This window comes from Heterodontus francisci, chromosome 24, assembly GCF_036365525.1.
Source record: "Heterodontus francisci isolate sHetFra1 chromosome 24, sHetFra1.hap1, whole genome shotgun sequence".
In the NCBI taxonomy this organism is placed as follows: Eukaryota; Metazoa; Chordata; class Chondrichthyes; order Heterodontiformes; family Heterodontidae; genus Heterodontus; species Heterodontus francisci.
Window position 1 is genome coordinate 44,985,672 of NC_090394.1, and position 19,187 is coordinate 45,004,858.

General features: G+C 46.9%; 1 protein-coding gene across 1 annotated transcript in view; it reads right to left on the reverse strand.

The window, feature by feature from the left end:
* Positions 1-19,187, reverse strand: part of myo15aa (myosin XVAa) — a 224,886-nt gene that overhangs the window by 127,066 nt on the left and 78,633 nt on the right. The window contains exons 31-41 of the mRNA XM_068056767.1: positions 18,871-18,998; positions 18,587-18,678; positions 13,402-13,525; positions 12,942-13,006; positions 10,470-10,655; positions 9,685-9,757; positions 9,370-9,515; positions 8,311-8,392; positions 3,508-3,664; positions 2,622-2,715; positions 1,261-1,399 (exon numbers count right to left, since the gene is read on the reverse strand). Coding sequence (XP_067912868.1) covers positions 1,261-1,399; positions 2,622-2,715; positions 3,508-3,664; positions 8,311-8,392; positions 9,370-9,515; positions 9,685-9,757; positions 10,470-10,655; positions 12,942-13,006; positions 13,402-13,525; positions 18,587-18,678; positions 18,871-18,998 — 1,286 coding nt within the window. The remainder of the gene's footprint in view (positions 1-1,260; positions 1,400-2,621; positions 2,716-3,507; positions 3,665-8,310; positions 8,393-9,369; positions 9,516-9,684; positions 9,758-10,469; positions 10,656-12,941; positions 13,007-13,401; positions 13,526-18,586; positions 18,679-18,870; positions 18,999-19,187) is intronic.

The following is a 19,187-nucleotide window of genomic DNA, read 5'->3' on the forward strand; positions in this document are numbered from 1 at the left end:
CCAGGGTTATAAGTTGGTTATTGGGTAACAGGTCAGGGGAAGAATATGACCAGGGCTGCAGGTCAGCCTTAGGGTGCCGGTAGAAATTGACACATGGTCAAAAAATCAAAGTTATGTATGTGCTGTAAATTAGAACTGTGAGGAACATTGGAACAGGAAGAGGCCATTCAGTCCCTTTAGCCTCTTCCAACATTCAATCAGATCATGGCTGATCTGTATCTCAACTCCACCTTGGTTCCCTAACTCTTAATACGCTTACACAACAAAATCTACCAATCTCAGTTTTGAAATCTTCAATTGATTTCCCCCCCCCCACCCCGCCCCCCAGCTTCAACAGCTTTTTGGGGGACAGAGTTCAGATTTCCACGACCCTTTGTGTGAAGAAATAGTTCCTGGCATCACCCTGAATGGCCTAGCTCTAATTTTAAAGTTATGCCCCCTTTTACTGGATTTCCCACCAAGGGAAACAGTTTCTCTCTGTCTACCCTATCAACTCCTTTATTCATCGTAAATACCTCAATTAGATCACACCTTAATCTTCTATACCCGAGGGAATGCAAGCTTGGTTTATGTAATAAAAACGGAAAGTGCTGGGAATACTGAGGAGGTCAGAAAGCTTCTGCGGAGAGAGAAGCAGAGTTAACGTTTCAGTTCTGATGAAAGGTCACAGAACTGAAATGTTAACTCTGCTATTTTCTCCATAGATGCTGCCTGACCTGCTGAGTATTTCCAGCACTTTCTGTTTTTATGTCAGATTTACAGCATCTGCAGTATTTTGCTTTTATCCTAGTTTATGTAACCTGTCTTTGTAATTTAACCCATTGGAAGGTAAGGTATAAGCAGTAATTATACATATTAGCAATAATTTAAATGTGATAGCCAGGCATGATGAGACACATCTTAGCTATTAACAAGTGCATCCTCTGCGTAACACTTTTTGTTTCATAATAGGGAAGGTGGTACAACAATTTTATATAGTGCCTTTAACACAAAAAAAATCCCATTACAAGTAATTCCAGGTACAGTCCTGGTTCCAACACATATCGTGCAATCAGCTCGCTGCCACTCTGATTGGGAACTGAATGGTGCAGGAATCGATTCAGCATTGGGTTCCACCATTGGCGTGTCCTGCATTGTGAGGTTTCATGTCACGCAACACGCTCTATTTGTATAATCAGGGGCTGTGTCATTATAAACCACGGGGGATCGAGAGGCGTGATTACTTTATCTAAATTGAAGGAGCTAAAGCTTGTCACTGACCTCCCGAGAACATCAGGTGCCTGGCAGAGACAGCTGGCACTGGTTGGGTGCTGCTCTTCAGTGTCACGCCACTGACAGGCTTCACCATGGCAACGGTTTCTTTGGAACTCTTTTCCTTTGACGGTGCAGTTGCTGGTTTCTGTTTCAGTAAAATAGGAACAATAAGAAAGAAACTTTTCAAATTCTATTTTCCTCGATACCCCCCTTCCCCATCACAGCAATTACTCAAAGAACACAACCTCATTCAGGACAACCCATCATCTAGTCTGTGCTTTCCCTATCAACCTGCGATCACATTACAATGTGATGTATCTGCCCTGTTAGTGGGGGTATGGGGAAGCAGCACAGGTTCAGCCACTTGTTATACTGGAAGCCTAGCCCCAGCAATTGTCCCTATCAATCCCCCACTGAAGCTGTAGATTTTCTTGCAGGATTAAGATGAAACCTGAGGCTTGGGACACCCAGGTGGCCTAATGTGCCTGCCTCTTGGTATAACAGCCACCTGGTGGATCCCAGTCTGGGACTGAGGATGCTCCTGGTTGCACTCCACTGGTGTTAGGAGCCATGCTCGAGATGGATGAAGGGTCTTCCCCAAACAGATGCCCATAAATCCTGCAGCCTAACCCCAGGCTTCCCACCACGCCAGATAGATATGGGATGCAAATGCTCCAGAAAGGTTTGCAGATTTTTTAAGCCCTGTCTATTCATATAAAAGTCTTGTACCTTGCGCCTTCATGGTGTCTAAACTGTTACTCATGATTGGCTTAAACAAATTCAAAAACCAGTTACAGATAGGAAACAAAAAGCAGTTTTAGAAAGACAGCAATTTCCTGCTGATTTCTTCTAGTCTTTGCATTTATAAGCAGTTGCCAATCTATAAAGGAAGCTCCTCAGAATAGTAATAGCCATTAACCGCCAAACCTATTCACAGGTATTTGATCTTGTGGTCTTTGAGCAAAATGCTCTTTTGCAGCAGAATAATATTTTGTACATTACTGATTAAGGTGGCCCTTTTTAAACGTGTCCTTAAACATGCACGAACAGCAGCATGAAATCAGCTAACCTCAGCTGGCTCAGGTACATGACTAGCCAGCTGTCAGCTGCCAACACCCCTGCCTCTTGCTCCTGACTCATGTACTTTGCCCAATCCCTCACTGGATGCCCTAGAAATCCTGTGGGAATAAAAAGTGGGCAGAGAACAGCTATTCACAAGTTTCCATGCCCATTTTCTTTCTGGTTTGCAATTGGAACATAGCATTCCCCAGGAGATCTACCCCTAATGTCAGCATTAAACTTCATAAAGTTCCCAGCTATGTAATAAAGGTCCGGAATGCAACTATTCCTTAATGATGCTGCATTACCTGGGATACATGTGGCATTTTCTGTCCTTTCAAGATAGACATAGCCTCTTCATGAGGGTCCATTTTCTTGGTGAATACCTTGCCACTTTCTTTTCTGACAACAAGGAAACACAAGTATTCAATCTTATCCATACATTGAGTTTATTACAATTTTCAGCCATGCTTCACTTATTGTGTTCTACTGGGAATCTGTAGATCTGTTTTGGAATTTTGTCAGCTGTAGGTGAATGGATCAAATCCCTATCCCATTGCTCCCACTGGATAGAATCCCAGTGAACCAAACTCCTGACTCATTGCTCCCATTATACAGAATCCCAATGGATAAAACCCCTGTCCCACAACTCACATTATACAGAATCCCAATGGATAAAACCCCTGTCCCACAACTCACATTGTACAGAATCCCAATGGATAAAACCCCTGTCCCACAACTCACATTGTACAGAATCCCAATGGATAAAACCCCTGTCCCACAACTCACATTATACAGAATCCCAATGGATAAAACCCCTGTCCCACAACTCACATTATACAGAATCCCAATGGATAAAACCCCTGTCCCACAACTCACATTATACAGAATCCCAATGGATAAAACCCCTGTCCCACAACTCACATTATACAGAATCCCAATGGATAAAACCCCTGTCCCACAACTCACATTGTACAGAATCCCAATGGACCAAATCTCTTCACAGTCCCTGTCATACTCTAAAATCTCTGTCTATTGAACCATCTCCCATCCTCTCCATGCTCTCTGCTAGCACTCTTCCCTAATGGTACGGTTAATAGTGGTAATACCACCCTGGTAATCATGGGTGCAAACACAGATACTACTACTGTGCCACCTTGAGGCACGCAATTGGCAAGGTGCACTCAGTTTTACCTGACTGGCCCAGTTTTCTTCCGAGTTGCTGGCTGTTCGTATTGCTTGATGATATCCTTGATGTTGTGTGTTGGCTCTGGAAAGTGCTCTGAATTGAGTGTGGTGTGACGGACAGGGTCTTGTGTTGCAACTTTGAGTTTTGGGGTTTGAGCAGCACCTGTATTTCAGGGAAGAAATTAATACAACAATTGTGCGTGGTACTATTTGTAACACATTTCCAATGATGCAACACATTAGTGTCAAGGCACTAAACTGTGTTGTGGTATCACAATCTCAGGTTCATGAGTCATTACCTGGTGAATTTCCAATCTCAGATGGCACTGGATGGAAGTGGTTCCATGGTTCTTTGCCCCTCTGGGTTTGAGGCCTGAGAGACAGAGGCCTTTTGAATCCACCCAAGTCCCTGATGTAGTTAAGAAGAGGTGTGCCCTCCCTGCTGAAACCATCCAGTGAGTTTACGCATCTGCCAACGCAGAGGATGAAACTTGCAAGGTGCTGAAAGGCCTTGGCTTCTTTACCACGGACTTTTACAAGTAATTGGTGGCTGTAAGGAAACTCTCCTTCGATGAAAAGTGTCCAGTCTTTCTAAACTCTTTGCATCTTCTGCTAGAACCAGTACACGGCCCCGCCCTGCGATTACACAGCTCACAGTCCCACCCCGCCATTACACAGTGCACAGTCCCACCCCGCCATTACACAGCGCACAGTCCCACCCTGCCATTACACAGCTCACAGTACCACCCCTCTATTACACAGCTCACAGTCCCACCCTGCCATTACACAGCTCACAGTGCCACCCCCCCATTACACAGCTCACAGTCCCACCCTGCCATTACACAGCTCATAGTACCACCCCACTATTACATAGCTCACAGTCCCACCCTGCCATTACACAGCTCACAGTCCCACCCTGCCATTACACAGCTCACAGTCCCACCCCGCCATTTCACAGCTCACAGTCCCACCCTGCCATTACACAGCACACAGTACCACCCCACTATTACACAGCTCACAGTCCCACCCTGCCATTACACAGCTCACAGTCCCACCCTGCCATTACACAGTGCACAGTCCCACCCCGCCATTACACAGCTCACAGTCCCACCCTGCCATTACACAGCACACAGTACCACCCCACTATTACACAGCTCACAGTCCCACCCTGCCATTACACAGTGCACAGTCCCACCCCGCCATTACACAGCGCACAGTACCACCCCATATTACACAGCTCACAGTCCCACCCCGCCATTACACAGCTCACAGTCCCACCCCGCCATTACACATTGCACAGTCCCACCCTGCCATTACACAGCTCACAGTCCCACCCTGCCATTACACAGCTCACAGTCCCACCCCGCCATTACACAGCTCACAGTCCCACCCTGCCATTACACATCGCACAGTACCACCCCACTATTACACAGCTCACAGTCCCACCCTGCCATTACACAGCTCACAGTCCCACCCCACCATTACACAGCTCACAGTCCCATCCCACCATTACACAACTCACAGTGCCACCCCACCATTACACAGCTCACAGTGCCACCCTATTACACAGCTCGCAGTCCCACCCTGCCATTACACAGCTCACAGTCCCACCCCACCATTACACAGCTCACAGTGCCACCCTATTACACAGCTCACAGTCCCACCCTGACATTACACAGCTCACAGTCCCACCCCACCATTACACAGCTCACAGTGCCACCCTATTACACAGCTCACAGTCCCACCCTGACATTACACAGCTCACAGTACCACCCCACCATTACACAGATCACAGTCCCACCCTGCCATTACACAGCTCACAGTGCCACCCCATTACACAGCTCACAGTACCACCACACCATTACACAGCTCACAGTCCCACCCCGCTATTAAACAGCGCACAGTACCACCCCACCATTACACAGTTCAAGGTCCCACCCCGCTATTAAACAGCGCACAGTACCACCCTGCCATTACACAGCTCACAGTCCCACCCTGCCATTACACAGCTCACAGTCCCACCCTGCCATTACACAGCTCACAGTCCCACCCTGCCATTACACAGCTCACAGTCCCACTCCGCTATTAAACAGCGCACAGTACCACCCCACCATTACACAGCTCACAGTCCCACCCTGCCATTACACAGCTCACAGTCTCACCCCGCTATTAAACAGTGCACAGTACCACCCCACCATTACACAGCTCACAGTACCACCCCACCATTACACAGCTCACAGTCCCACCCTGCCATTACACAGCTCACAGTCCCACCCCGCTATTAAACAGCGCACAGTACCACCCTGCCATTACACAGCTCACAGTCCCACCCTGCCATTACACAGCTCACAGTGCTACCCCGCCATTACACAGTTCAAGGTCCCACCCCGCTATTAAACAGCGCACAGTACCACCCAACCATTACACAGCTCACAGTCCCACCCTGCCATTACACAGCTCACAGTCCCACCCTGCCATTACACAGCTCACAGTCCCACCCTGCCATTACACAGCTCACAGTCCCACCCTGCCATTACACAGCTCACAGTCCCACCCCGCCATTACACAGCTCACAGTCCCACCCTGCCATTACTCAGCTCTCTCTCTCTCCCAGGTAGAGCTCTCTCTCTCTCTCCCAGGTCCAGTTCTCTCTCTCTCCCAATTACAGCTCTCTCTCTCCCCCAGGTACAGCTCTGTCTCTCTCCCAGGTACAGCTCTCTCTCTCTCTCTCCCCCAGGTAAAGCTCTCTGTCTCTCTCTCTCTCCGTCCCAGTTACAGCTCTCTCTCTCTCTCTCCCAGGTAAAGCTCTCTCTCTCTCTCTCCCCCAGGTAAAGCTCTCTCTCTCTCTCTCTCTCTCCGTCCCAGGTACAGCTCTCTCTCTCTCTCTCTCCCAGGTACAGCTCTCTCTCTCTCTCTCCCCCAGGTAAAGCTCTCTGTCTCTCTCTCTCTCCGTCCCAGGTACAGCTCTCTCTCTCTCTCTCCCACAGGTACAGCTCTCTCTCTCACCCAGGTACAGCTCTCTCTCTCTCTCTCCCAGGTACAGCTCTCTCTCTCTCTCTCTCTCCCAGGTACAGCTCTCTCTCTCCCAGGTACAGCCCTCATTCTCTCTCCCAGGTACAGCCCTCACTCTCTCCCCCAGGTACAGCCCTCTCTCTCTTCCCCAGGTACAGCCCTCTCTCTCTCTCCCAGGTACAGCCCTCTCTCTCTCTCCCAGGTACAGCCCTCACTCTCTCCCCCAGGTACAGCCCTCTCTCTCTCCCCCAGGTACAGCCCTCTCTCTCTCTCCCAGGTACAGCCCTCTCTCTCTCTCCCAGGTACAGCCCTCACTCTCTCCCCCAGGTACAGCCCTCTCTCTCTCTCCCAGGGACAGCCCTCTCTCTCTCCCAGGTACAGCCCTCTCTCTCTCTCCCAGGGACAGCCCTCTCTCTCTCCCCCAGGTACAGCCCTCTCTCTCTCTCCCAGGTACAGCCCTCTCTCTCTCTCCCAGGTACAGCCCTCACTCTCTCCCCCAGGGACAGCCCTCTCTCTCTCTCCCAGGTACAGCCCTCACTCTCTCCCCCAGGTACAGCCCTCTCTCTCTCTCCCAGGTACAGCCCTCTCTCTCTCTCCCAGGGACAGCCCTCTCTCTCTCCCCCAGGTACAGCCCTCTCTCTCTCTCCCAGGTACAGCCCTCTCTCTCTCTCCCAGGTATAGCCCTCTCTCTCTCTCCCAGGTACAGCCCTCTCTCTCTCTCCCAGGTACAGCCCTCTCTCTCTCTCCCAGGTATAGCCCTCTCTCTCTCTCCCAGGTACAGCCCTCTCTCTCTCTCCCAGGTATAGCCCTCTCTCTCTCTCCCAGGTACAGCCCTCTCTCTCTCTCCCAGGTACAGCTCTCTCTCTCTCTCTCCCCCAGGTAAAGCTCTCTGTCTCTCTCTCTCTCCGTCCCAGGTACAGCTCTCTCTCTCTCTCTCCCACAGGTACAGCTCTCTCTCTCACCCAGGTACAGCTCTCTCTCTCTCTCTCCCAGGTACAGCTCTCTCTCTCTCTCTCTCTCCCAGGTACAGCTCTCTCTCTCCCAGGTACAGCCCTCATTCTCTCTCCCAGGTACAGCTCTCTCTCTCTCTCTCTCTCCCAGGTACAGCTCTCTCTCTCCCAGGTACAGCCCTCATTCTCTCTCCCAGGTACAGCCCTCACTCTCTTCCCCAGGTACAGCCCTCTCTCTCTCTCCCAGGTACAGCCCTCTCTCTCTCTCCCAGGTACAGCCCTCTCTCTCTCTCCCAGGTACAGCCCTCACTCTCTCCCCCAGGTACAGCCCTCTCTCTCTCTCCCAGGTACAGCCCTCTCTCTCTCCCCCAGGTACAGCCCTCTCTCTCTCCCCCAGGTACAGCCCTCTCTCTCTCCCTGGTACAGCCCTCTCTCTCTCCCCCAGGTACAGCCCTCTCTCTCTCCCCCAGGTACAGCCCTCTCTCTCTCTCCCAGGGACAGCCCTCTCTCTCTCCCCCAGGTACAGCCCTCTCTCTCTCCCCCAGGTACAGCCCTCTCTCTCTCCCTGGTACAGCCCTCTCTCTCTCCCCCAGGTACAGCCCTCTCTCTCTCTCCCAGGGACAGCCCTCTCTCTCTCCCCCAGGTACAGCCCTCTCTCTCTCCCCCAGGTACAGCCCTCTCTCTCTCTCCCAGGTACAGCCCTCTCTCTCTCTCCCAGGTACCGGTATCTCCATGCCAGGTAGTGCTAACTAACCCCTTTGATCTCCATGCTATTTTACAGTATAACTAGCTGGTTTTAACTGCTGGTATCAGGCAGCACGCTGATCCTTGTGCTCGGGTGACTTACTGGGTCTATTGACAGGTGGCTTCCCTTTGGCAGCATTGTGGGCGATCAGCGGCTGGGCTGGGTATTCGTTGGCAGTGTTAGTCTGTGAAACATACAGAACAGGTAATATTCCAACTGCAATGTTTGCCTAGTCTGGAATAAGATCATAAGAAATAGGAGCAGGAGTAGACTATTCGGCCCTTCGAGCCCGCTCTGTCATTCAATGGCTGATCTTTTGCTTCAACTCCACTTCCCTGCCCGCTCTGAATATCCTTTGGTTTCCTGAAAAACCAAAAATTAATCTATCTCAGCCTTGACGATTCTCAACGAAGGAGCATCCACAACCCTCTGGGGTAGACAAGTCCAAAAATTCACAACGCTCTGAGTGAAGAAATTTCTCCTCATCTCACTCCTAAATGATTGGCCTCTTATCCTGAGATTGTGTCCCCGTGTTCTAGGTTTCCCGGCCAGGGTAAACAACCTCTCAGTGTCCAGCCTGTCAAGCCCCTTCAGAATCTTATATTTGTCAATGAGATCACCTCTCATTCTTCTAAACACCAGAGAGTACAGGCCCAATTTACTCAGCCGCTCATCATAGGACAACCCTCTCATCCCAGGAACCAATCTAAATGATGAAGAAGCACATCACTTCTTCCTTGTGTCAGCTGTGGCTCAGTGGGTCGCACTTTCATCTCTCAGTCAGAATGTTGTGGGTTTGAGCCCCGCTCTGGGGACTTGAGTCCATAATTGAGCCTGACACTCCAGTGCACTATTAAGGGAGTGCTGCAGTGTTGGAGGGGCAGTATTGAGGGCACACTGCACTGTCAGACAGGCAGCATTGAGGGGGTGCTACACTGTCGGAGGGGCAATACTGAGACACAGCTGCACTTTTGGAGGAGCAGTATAGAGGGACTGCTGCACTGGTAGGGGAGCAGTATTGAGGGAGCGCTGAACTGTCAGGGTGGGGGGAAACATGGCACTGTCGGGGGAGCAGTACTGAGGGAGTGCTGCATTGTCTTTCAGATGAGATGTTAAATTGGCACCTTGACTGCATTTCCAGGTGGATGTAAAAAGTCCCACAGCCACTATTTCAAAGAAGAGCAGTAGTGTTCTCCCTGGTGTCTTGGCCAATATTCCCTCAGCTGACTCCACTAAAATCTGTTTGTTATTACATTGCTGTTTGTGGGTGTGGGATCTTGCCATGTACATATTGGCTGCCACGTTTCCTACATTACAACATTAACTAAACTTCAAAAGTACTTCATTGGCTGTAAAGTGCATTGGGTGCCCTGCGGTTGTGAAAGGTGCTAAATAATTGCAAGTTCTTTTCTTTGACTGCTAATAAATTTTACCAGGTTCCCGATTGGTCATGAAGAGATGGGAAATGCCCCTGACCTTTCTTACACCCTGCTACATCCTTGCACACCCTACTACATGCTTCTACATCTTCTTTCGTGCTCTTACAGATCTGGAAATAGGCAGCGTTTGCACAGTTGGTGAATGGCCTATGACAGCCTGGGGCTAGGGATATGATAGCAGGGCTTCAAACACTCCCCAAAAAGGCTCTATCCAGTTCCTTGTGATCCTGGGTCCATGGTATGAAACTGCTCTGTATGGAACTGGCGTGTCACTCTTCAAAGACAATGGAATTTGTGAGTTAGAAATGTCACACTGCCACAGTAAGGTGGATACTGTTAGAGGTTGGGGCCAAGGTACATCTCTGGAAGAAAGTAGATGCATCTAAAGCTGAGCGGGGTGTGCTTCAGCGAAACATAGGGTACCAAACCTGGAAAACCATTCTAAGTCCATAATAATGACAGCTCTAGCCTTGATGGGAACAAAAATGCATTGCACATAGAGAATGCAACAAACAAATATGTTGTTCTATTAATAGTTAAATACATTGGTATTGGCTAGTAAGCTGAGGCAGTGATCACAATACCGCAAACAAGGAGAGAAATAGGCATTATGGGCAGGAGGAAATCCAGAAGATACTGGCTCCTACCACAAAGATTAGAAGTTTTTGGATCAAATCCCAGTGACACCTCTGTAATCCTGATTCATTATTGTTTCCTCACGGTAGTGTGTGAAGTTGTGTGAAATATCCCACTCTGGAACTCATTAACAAACTAATCTGTCCTAAGTCACGCAGTAAAATTCTCCGATACAATTACACCTACCTGACGAGGGAAGGCCACTTTTGGTTTGGGTGCTGTGATTGGTGCACTTTGGGTGCTGTTGGTGGCTTTCATGGCAGCGCTGGGGTTGTGGTTCAGGCTGGGGTCATGGTTCAGGCTGGGGTGTGGTGGGCTGGCACTTGTCATTTGCTGTTGGAGGGCCATGGCCTGCAGGGTCATTTGCTGGGCCTGGTAGTGGAACCAAGAGATAACATAAATCATTTAAATCCCAAAGACAGCATTAGGTTAGGACTGAAGAATATTATCATTTGTTATCCATGTCTAACACAGACTATGTTAAATGTTAAATAAAAACAGAAAATGTTGGAAATAATCAGCAGGTCAGCAGAATCTGGGCAGAGAGAAACTGAGTTAATGTTTCAGGTTGATGACCTTTCATCAGAACTGGGTAAAGTTAGAAATATAAGAAGTTTTAAGCAAGTATAAGTGGGGAGTGTGGGAAAAAAAAGGGAAGGTCTGTGATAGGGTGGAAGACAGGATAGATTAAATGACAAAAGAGTTGGTGGTGCAGGGCCAAAGGGTGTGGTAATGGGGCAAATAAAGAAACAAAAGATGCAACTAGAGGAGATGGTTGATAGGGCCCTCGGCTTGTCTGTCCCATTTCCCACACTTTTGCTCTTGTCCCTTCCGCTCCCTCCAACAACCACGATAGGGTTCCCTTTGTCCTCACCTTCCACCCCACCAGCCCCCGTAATCAACTCTGCCATTTTCGTCACCTCTAGTGTGATGCCACCACCAAATACATATTCTCTTCCCCTCCACTTTCAGCATTCTGAAGGAACTGTTACCTCTGCAAAACCTTGATCCACTCCTTGATAACCCCTATCATCTCTTTCTTTCCCATTGCACCTTTCCATGCAAGTGCAGGAGATGCATCCCCTGCCCTTTTACCTTCTCTCTCCTCACCATCCAAGGCCCCAAATAATACTTCCAGGTGAAACAGTGATTTATATATACTTCTTTCAATTTAGCAAAGCATATTCATTGCTCTCAATGTGGTCTGCTCTACTCTGGGGAGATCAATCGCAGATTGGGTGATCGCTTTGTGGAAAACCGTCGTTCAGTCTGCAAGCACGATCCTGAGCTTCCAGTCACCTGTCATTTTAATTCTCCACCTTGCTCTCATGTAGACCTTGCTATTCTCAGCCTCCTGCAGTGTTCCAATGAAGCTCAATGTAAACTCAAGAAACAGCACCTCATCTTTCAATTAGGCACTTTACAGCCTTCTGGACTCAACATTGAGTTCAACAATTTCAGACTGTAATCTCTATGCCCATTTTGTTTCCTTTTTTTTTTGCAGGTTTTGGTTTTAGTCTCTTTTTCCCTTTTTGTTTGCTTTTGGGGTTGGGGGGGGGCAGATGTTCGTTATTCTGCCATTCACACCTCCGCTAGTCACATCTTTTAGAGTCATAGAGTCATACTGCACAGAAACAGGCCCTTCGGCCCACTATGTCTGTGCCGGCCATCAAGCACCTAACTATTCTAATCCCATTTTCCAGCTCTTGTCCCGTTGTTTCTTTACTTGCCCCATTAACACTTCCTTTGGTCCTGCAACACCAACTCTTTTGTCATTTAATCTCTCCTGTTTTCCACTCTATCACAGACCTTTCCCTTTTGTTCTTTTTCCACCCCCCCCACTTTCACTTGCTTAAAACCTATTACATTTGTAACTTTACCCAGTTCTGATGAAAGGTCATTGACCTGAAATATTAACTCTGTTTCTCTGTCCACAGATACTGCCAGACCTGCTGAGTATTGTAAAGTGTTCTTTATTTTGTCTGATGCAACATAAATGAGATGCGTGGAGTCCAATTTGCTGAAGATCTCTAATAGGTTTATTAACAGGTAAACTAGTTTGTACAGTACAGAGCAAACTATTTACAGAACCTTTGTCTGGGTGTTCCAGTTGCAGTGTGATGCTGGCTTCAAGTCACATGACTACATCCTGGCACTTAGCTCATTAGCATTCTGAGCTCTTAAATCAATCATACAACAAGTATTTCCAGCATTTTCTGTTTTTATTTCAGATTTCCAGCATCTGCAATATTTTGCTTTTGTATATGTTTATTAAATGTTAGTTGGCTCAGTTAGTAACACCCTCACCTCTGAGTCAGAACACTGTGTATTTAGTTCCATAGGCACCACCTTCCCTTTAGCCCCTTTACCAAGTGGCAATTCTTTGTGTGAGTCTAGTCTGCAAATGTTGGCACGAAAGCATCACAGCCCAATCCTGTTGATCAAACACTCACCCTGCTGGCAGCAATCAGGAGCAGGAGATTTGGATATTGTCCCTCTCCTTGGCTCAGGTTAATCTGGACCAACATTATCACTCCAGCCGCTAACTCCAAATAGCCAAACATGGTCAGTTCCATAAACCATCAGCCGTGCTGAACTGTTCTAGATTATAAATCACTCAATGTTGTCACTGGTTAAGATATTTAAACTAGAACTCACCAGGAGGTAGGCTTGCTGGTTTATGAAATCTTGCTGCTGGGCATTCAGTTGAGAAGGGTCATAGCCTAGAGAATAACATTAAAGAACAACAGTGCCAATTAAATTCTAATCAATGACCTTTTCTCTTTCCTTAGACTTGAAATTATTTTGTATTTTCTTGTCTTCCCTTTTTTCCAGGTATCCTTGCCTGGGAATGGGAACAGGGTAATGCACCTTTAAAGCACTTGGGAACTCCTCCATAAAGAGTTGTGGGTCTTTTTCCTTTCCTTCCTTTGTCCTAATGGAAAGTAATGGGGTTCACTGCTGCTGATGAAACCCGTCAGAGGTTGGCACCAGTATGAGAGTTAGTATTAGCTACAGTAAAATAAAATCATCCCGATCACAATGAAATGACTGGGTCACATTAAATTTTTGCCAGTCAATAGAAATCTCCAATCAAACAGCCCCACGGAATACTGACCTTGATGAGCTCCAGGGATCTCCGTGGGTCTCACAGGACTCAACTGAGTCTTGTCCCCATTGCCAATTCCTACTTTCCCACCTCCCTTCATTCGGGCTGACACTAAGGAAGTTCGCTCCAAATCCTTAAAATGGGAAGAAAAAAATGCTTTAAACAAAAACCTGCTGCTTGATAAAACCCACTACTTAATTTATTTCACAAATTCCACATTCATCATGGAACAATGGAACATAAAACCCAGCACTTAACGAACACTGGAACTAAATAAAACCTTAAACCAATGACTGAATGAAATTCCACAACACTATTTTCTCCACAGCTTAACAAAACTGTACTAATGAAACCCTACACCATAAACATCTCCACAGTTTAACAAAACCCCACAAGCGAATGAAAACACACAACATAACCATCTTCACAGGTTAAAGAAACACTAGTTAGATGAAACCCCACAACATAATAAAAACCCTGTAACAGAACAAAACCCCACTAGTTAATGAATTCCCTCAACAAAACAAAACCCTACTAATTAATGAAACCATACATCATGGCCTGAATGGAAACCTGGTTGAGGGATGATGACACCTTTCCCCTTAATAAAGCCTCCCCTCCTGGCTATAGCTTCCACCACTTTCCCATTCAAAATCATTGCGGCGGTGGTGTGGCGCTTATCACCAAATCTCAACTTGACCTGCCCTCCTATTCCTCTGGCACTTTCTCCACCTTTGAGCATCTCAGCTTGTTCCACCGCCTCACCTCTCTTTCAAAATCATCATTCTCGAACGCCCTCCCAAATATGATAATTTTCTCATCGAGATATCTTCGCTGCTTTCCTCCCTGGGCCTCTGCACCAACTGACTTCTCATCCTCGGTGATTTCAATCTCCATCTCAAATCTTCATGCTCTCTCTCCTCTGAGTTCACTGCTCCCTTACTCTCCCTAAACCTCTCTCTCTATGTTAACTCCCCAATCCATATTCACGGCCATCCCCTTGACCTTGCCATCTCATGTGGTCTTGCTAGTCCCAATGTGTCAATGATTTACTCAACTACACCCTCACCTCCACCTTTGGTGCCTTAGACACCCCCCAAAAATTACTCTCTCTCACCCTGGCTGTTTCCCCTGGTACGGCCTTCATCTACGCTCCCTTAAGTTCAAGGGACTCAAACTTGAAAGGATATGGTTTAGCCATCCATAGCCAGATCTGGTTCGACCACATAGGTCCTGCTCTCATCTGCTAAAATGGCTCACTATTCCAGGATCATCCTGGATCGCAAAGATAACTTTTGGTTTCTTTTCTCTAATTGAAACCATCTTCTTAAACCCCCTTCTCTTGTCTCCTCCATCCTTACCTCCAACAATAAGTGCAAGGAGCTCATGGGCTTCTTTGTCACTAAGATCGAGACCATCCGATCAGCTACCTCTGCTACATTACACTTCCACTAGCCCACCGGGCCAAACTTTCTCTAAAGATTCCCCCCTGGCCCTAGCCCTGAACTTGCATCTTTCTCTAGTTTTGCTCCTATCTCCCCTCATGCGCTCTCCAAGCTCATCTTCTCCATGAAATCCATCTCCTGCTCCCCCCACCCTATTCCCACTAAACTGATGATCACCAAACTTCCCCTCCTGGTCCCCATGTTAATTAATATTGTTAACAGTTCTCTCTCTTCAGGTGCTGTCCCACTCTTCTTTAAATCTGCCGTCATCACACCTCTCCTCAAAATACCAACCCTTAACCCTACCATCCTTGAAAACTACCACCCCATTTCTAAACTTCCTTTCATCTCCAAAGTCCTTGAATGTGTTGTCACCTCCCAAATATGTGCGTATATTTCCCAGAACTCAATGTTTGAATTCCTCCAATCAGGTTTATGTCCCTGCCACAGTACCGAAACGCCTCGTATCAAAGTCACAAATGACATCCTATGCGAATGTGACAAAGGTAAACTTTCCCTCCTCATCCTTCTCAACCTGTCTGCAGCCTTTGACACAGTTGACCACACCATCCTTCTCCAACCCTTCTCCACTGTTATCCAGCTGGGTGGGATTGCTCTCACCTGGTTCCATTCTTATCTATCTAATCAAAGGAACAGTGTCACTTACAATGACTTCTCTTCCCACTCCTGCACTGTTATCTCTTGTGTCCCTTAAGGGTCTATCTTTGGCCCCCTCGAATTTCTCATCTTGCTGCCCCTCGACTACATCATCCAAAAGCAGAGGGTTAGTTTTCACGTGTAAGCTGCCAACACCCAGCTCCACCTCACCACCACCTCTCTTGATTCCTCCACTGTTGCTAAATTATCAGATTGCTAAAATGACATCCAGTGCTGGATGAACAGAAATTTCCTCCAATTAAATATTGGGAAGACTGAAGACATTATTTTCGATCCCTGCTCCAAATTCCATTCCCTAGCTACCGACTCCATCCATCTCCCTGGCAACAGTCTGAGACTAAACCAGTCTGTTTGCAATCTTGGTGTCATAGCTGTCCCTGAGAGGCGCTGCTGACCACATATTCACACCATCATGAAGACCGCTGATTTCCACCTCCCTAACATCACCTGGCTTCGCCCTTGTCTCAGCTCATTTGTGTCTGAAACCCTTATTCATACCTTTGTTACCTCTACACCTGACTATTCCAATGCACTCCTGGCCGGACTCCCACATTCTACCCTTCGTAAACTCGAGGTCATCCAAAACTCTGCTGCCAGTGTCCTTAATTTGTACTAAGCCCTGTTGATCTATCACCCTGTGCTCGCTGACTTACATTGGCTCTTGGTCAAGCAATGTCTTGATTTTAAAATTCTTATCCTTGTTTTCAAATACCTCTATGGCCTCGCCCCTCCCTATATCTGTAATCTCCTGCAGCCCCACAACCTTCTGAGATACCTGCTCTCATCTAATTCTGGACTCTTGAACATCTCTGATTTTAATCACTCCACCATCGGTGGCCATGCCTTCAGTTGCCTTGTCCCTAAGCTCCGGAATTCCCTCCCTGCACCTCTCCGCCTCTCTAACTCACTTTCCTCCCTTACGACATTCCTTAAAACCTACACCTTTGACCAAGCCTTTGGTCATCTGACCTAATATCTTCTTATCACTCTGGGAAGGATGTGATTGCACTGGAGAGGGTGCAGAGGAGATTCACCAGGATGGTGCCTGGGCTGGAGCATTTCAGCTATGAAGAGAGACTGAAGAGGCTAGGGTTGTTTTCCTGAGAGCAGAGACGGCTGAGGGGGGACATGATTGTGATATAAAAAATTATGAGGGGCATTGATAGGTTAGATAGGAAGAAACTTTTTCCCTTAGCGGAGGGGTCAATAACCAAGGCGCATAGATTTAAGGTAAGGGGCAGAAGGTTTAGAGGGGATTTGAGGGAAAAAAATTTCACTCAGAGGGTGGTTGGAATCTGGAATGCACTGCCTGAAGAGGTGGTGGAGGCAGGAACCCTCACAACATTTAAGTAGTATTTAGATGAGCACTTGAAATGCCATAGCATACAAGGCTACGGGCCAAGTGCTGGAAAATGGGATTAGAGTAGTTAGGTGCTTGATGGCCGGCATAGACACGATGGACCGAAGGGTCTGTTTCTGTGCTGTATAACTCTATGACTCTATGTTTTATAATGATCCTGTGAAGGAAGGACATTTTATTACGTTAAAGATGCCATACAAATATAAGTGGTTGTTGTTGTTATAACATTCTTCACAGCTTTACATAACCTCACCAGTTAATGAAATCTGCAAGTTGAAGTTCCTTTCTTGACATTCATGTATTTCTCTTTGATTTTTAAAGATTTCCTCAGCATCTTGTTCCCTGAATATTTATAAAGTGGAAGAGCAGTGGTGACCTCTCTCTGCTTTGTATCTGACAGCTCTGGCAAATTCTCAATACTTAAACCTTTACTAAAACTTTACCTTGACCTCATTTCCCATTTAGTGAGCAGAACTGGTGGTTCACTGTCTCTGGGCTGCTGCTGGCACTGGGTTTAATAGTTCATGTGAGGGTGTCTGGCATTAACAACAACGTGGATCTATGCAACTCTTCTTTTACACACCACCCACAATCTGCTCTATTATGGATTCAACTCCATCCAGAATACAGGTCTAACCTGAACACCCTGATGGGTGACACTCTCCTATCTCCATGTTCCCAGTACCTCAGGAACTGGCTTGCTCTCCTGCTTTATAAATGTGGGTGATGGGTACAAGAATAAAGAAGTAGGGCTGAATTTCCCTAGGGGTCTACCACTTAACTGGGATAACGTCAGCTGAAGATCTGTAGGAATCCCAGTAATAGGGCACATGAGCGGAAGAGAGTGCCTGTGGAAATTCCACCCCCCGCGCTCACCCACCCCCTCCCCCACAAACCCCAGCTCCCAAAATGTTAACAGTAAGGCACAGTTAGAGATAGTGTGCTGTCTGTTCTTTACAGAAAGGACATTAAAGCCAGAGAGAGTGGACAGTGTAGATTCATCAGGATGGTGCAGGGATGGGACACTATAGTTATGGGAGCTGTTCTGGAACTCTGGAGCAGAGCAATGTTAGGAGGTTTATTGGAGGTGGGTTAAAGTTATGAAAGATTTTAAGAGGATGAATAGGGAAAGACTATTCCTGTGGTTGAGAGTCAGTGACAAGGGATCATCAATTAAAAATTGTCACTGAGAGAGTGGAGCAGGAGGTTAGGAGGAAATTGTTTTTGAAGATCGTTGTGAAGGATGTAATGCTTTGCTACAGCAGATACTGCAGCAGAGGTTTTAAGAGAAAATTGGATAAACTGGACAGACATGATGGACCTAGTGGCCTCCTTTTGTGCTGTAAGCCTCCATGGTTCTGTGCTCCTCACAACATCAATTATCTCCATAGGTTCTTATCCCTCTAACTCTTGGTTCTATTTGTCATCACATATTCATTCAGCTTTTTTTTTAAAAAGGTGTAACTGACCCAACTTTGCTGGGAGTCCATTCCATTCATCCCCTATTCTTCAGGACAAAATTCTTTCTAATCTTTAATCTTGTTTGAGGATTCTTAATTTTCTGTAACACTCTCCTTATAACTGAGCTCTTAGTTCTGGAATCTTCCTTCTTACTTATCCTTGAATTCTTGGCAATGCATCACAGTCTTTGGAAGGAAGTATCTTATTTCACTGACATGTTTCCATTTAGAACATGCCTGAAGTTCCATACCGCATTTTCATATGATAGTACAGGATCAAACAGGCTATCAAGATAGCGATCGAGTCCTTTTTGAGAGCGGTGATCATTAGAAGCATCGGAATCTACCAAAAACACAAAGACAAAAAAAAAAACCCAACAATAATCACAAGACTAATAATCACCAGCAGCAAGAATTATCACGAGTAAAAACTCAAACTTTTGTCCATGAAACTTCTGGAAATTGTAATGCTGCAGTTTCAGTCTTCAGAAGGTAAATATTAGACTCTTCAGTAACTCTCAATCAAACAACTTACAGAAAATGATCTCACCTCGTCTAACGGATCCTGAAAGGCGTCTGTCTGAGTTTGGCATAAAGATGGGGGCCTTTGGGACTGGAGGCGAATGAATATCATCATCTGAGTCGAAACCATGGCCAAAGACACTGCCCAGGAACAAAGACAGGTTACTGATCAGGCATTTGGCAGTTTTTTTTTGTTTTTTTTTCAGAGATACAGCACTGAAACAGGCCCTTCGGCCCACCGAGTCTGTGCCGACCATCAACCACCCATTTATACTGACCCTACACTAATTCCATATTCCTACCACATCTCCACCTGTCCCTATATTTCCC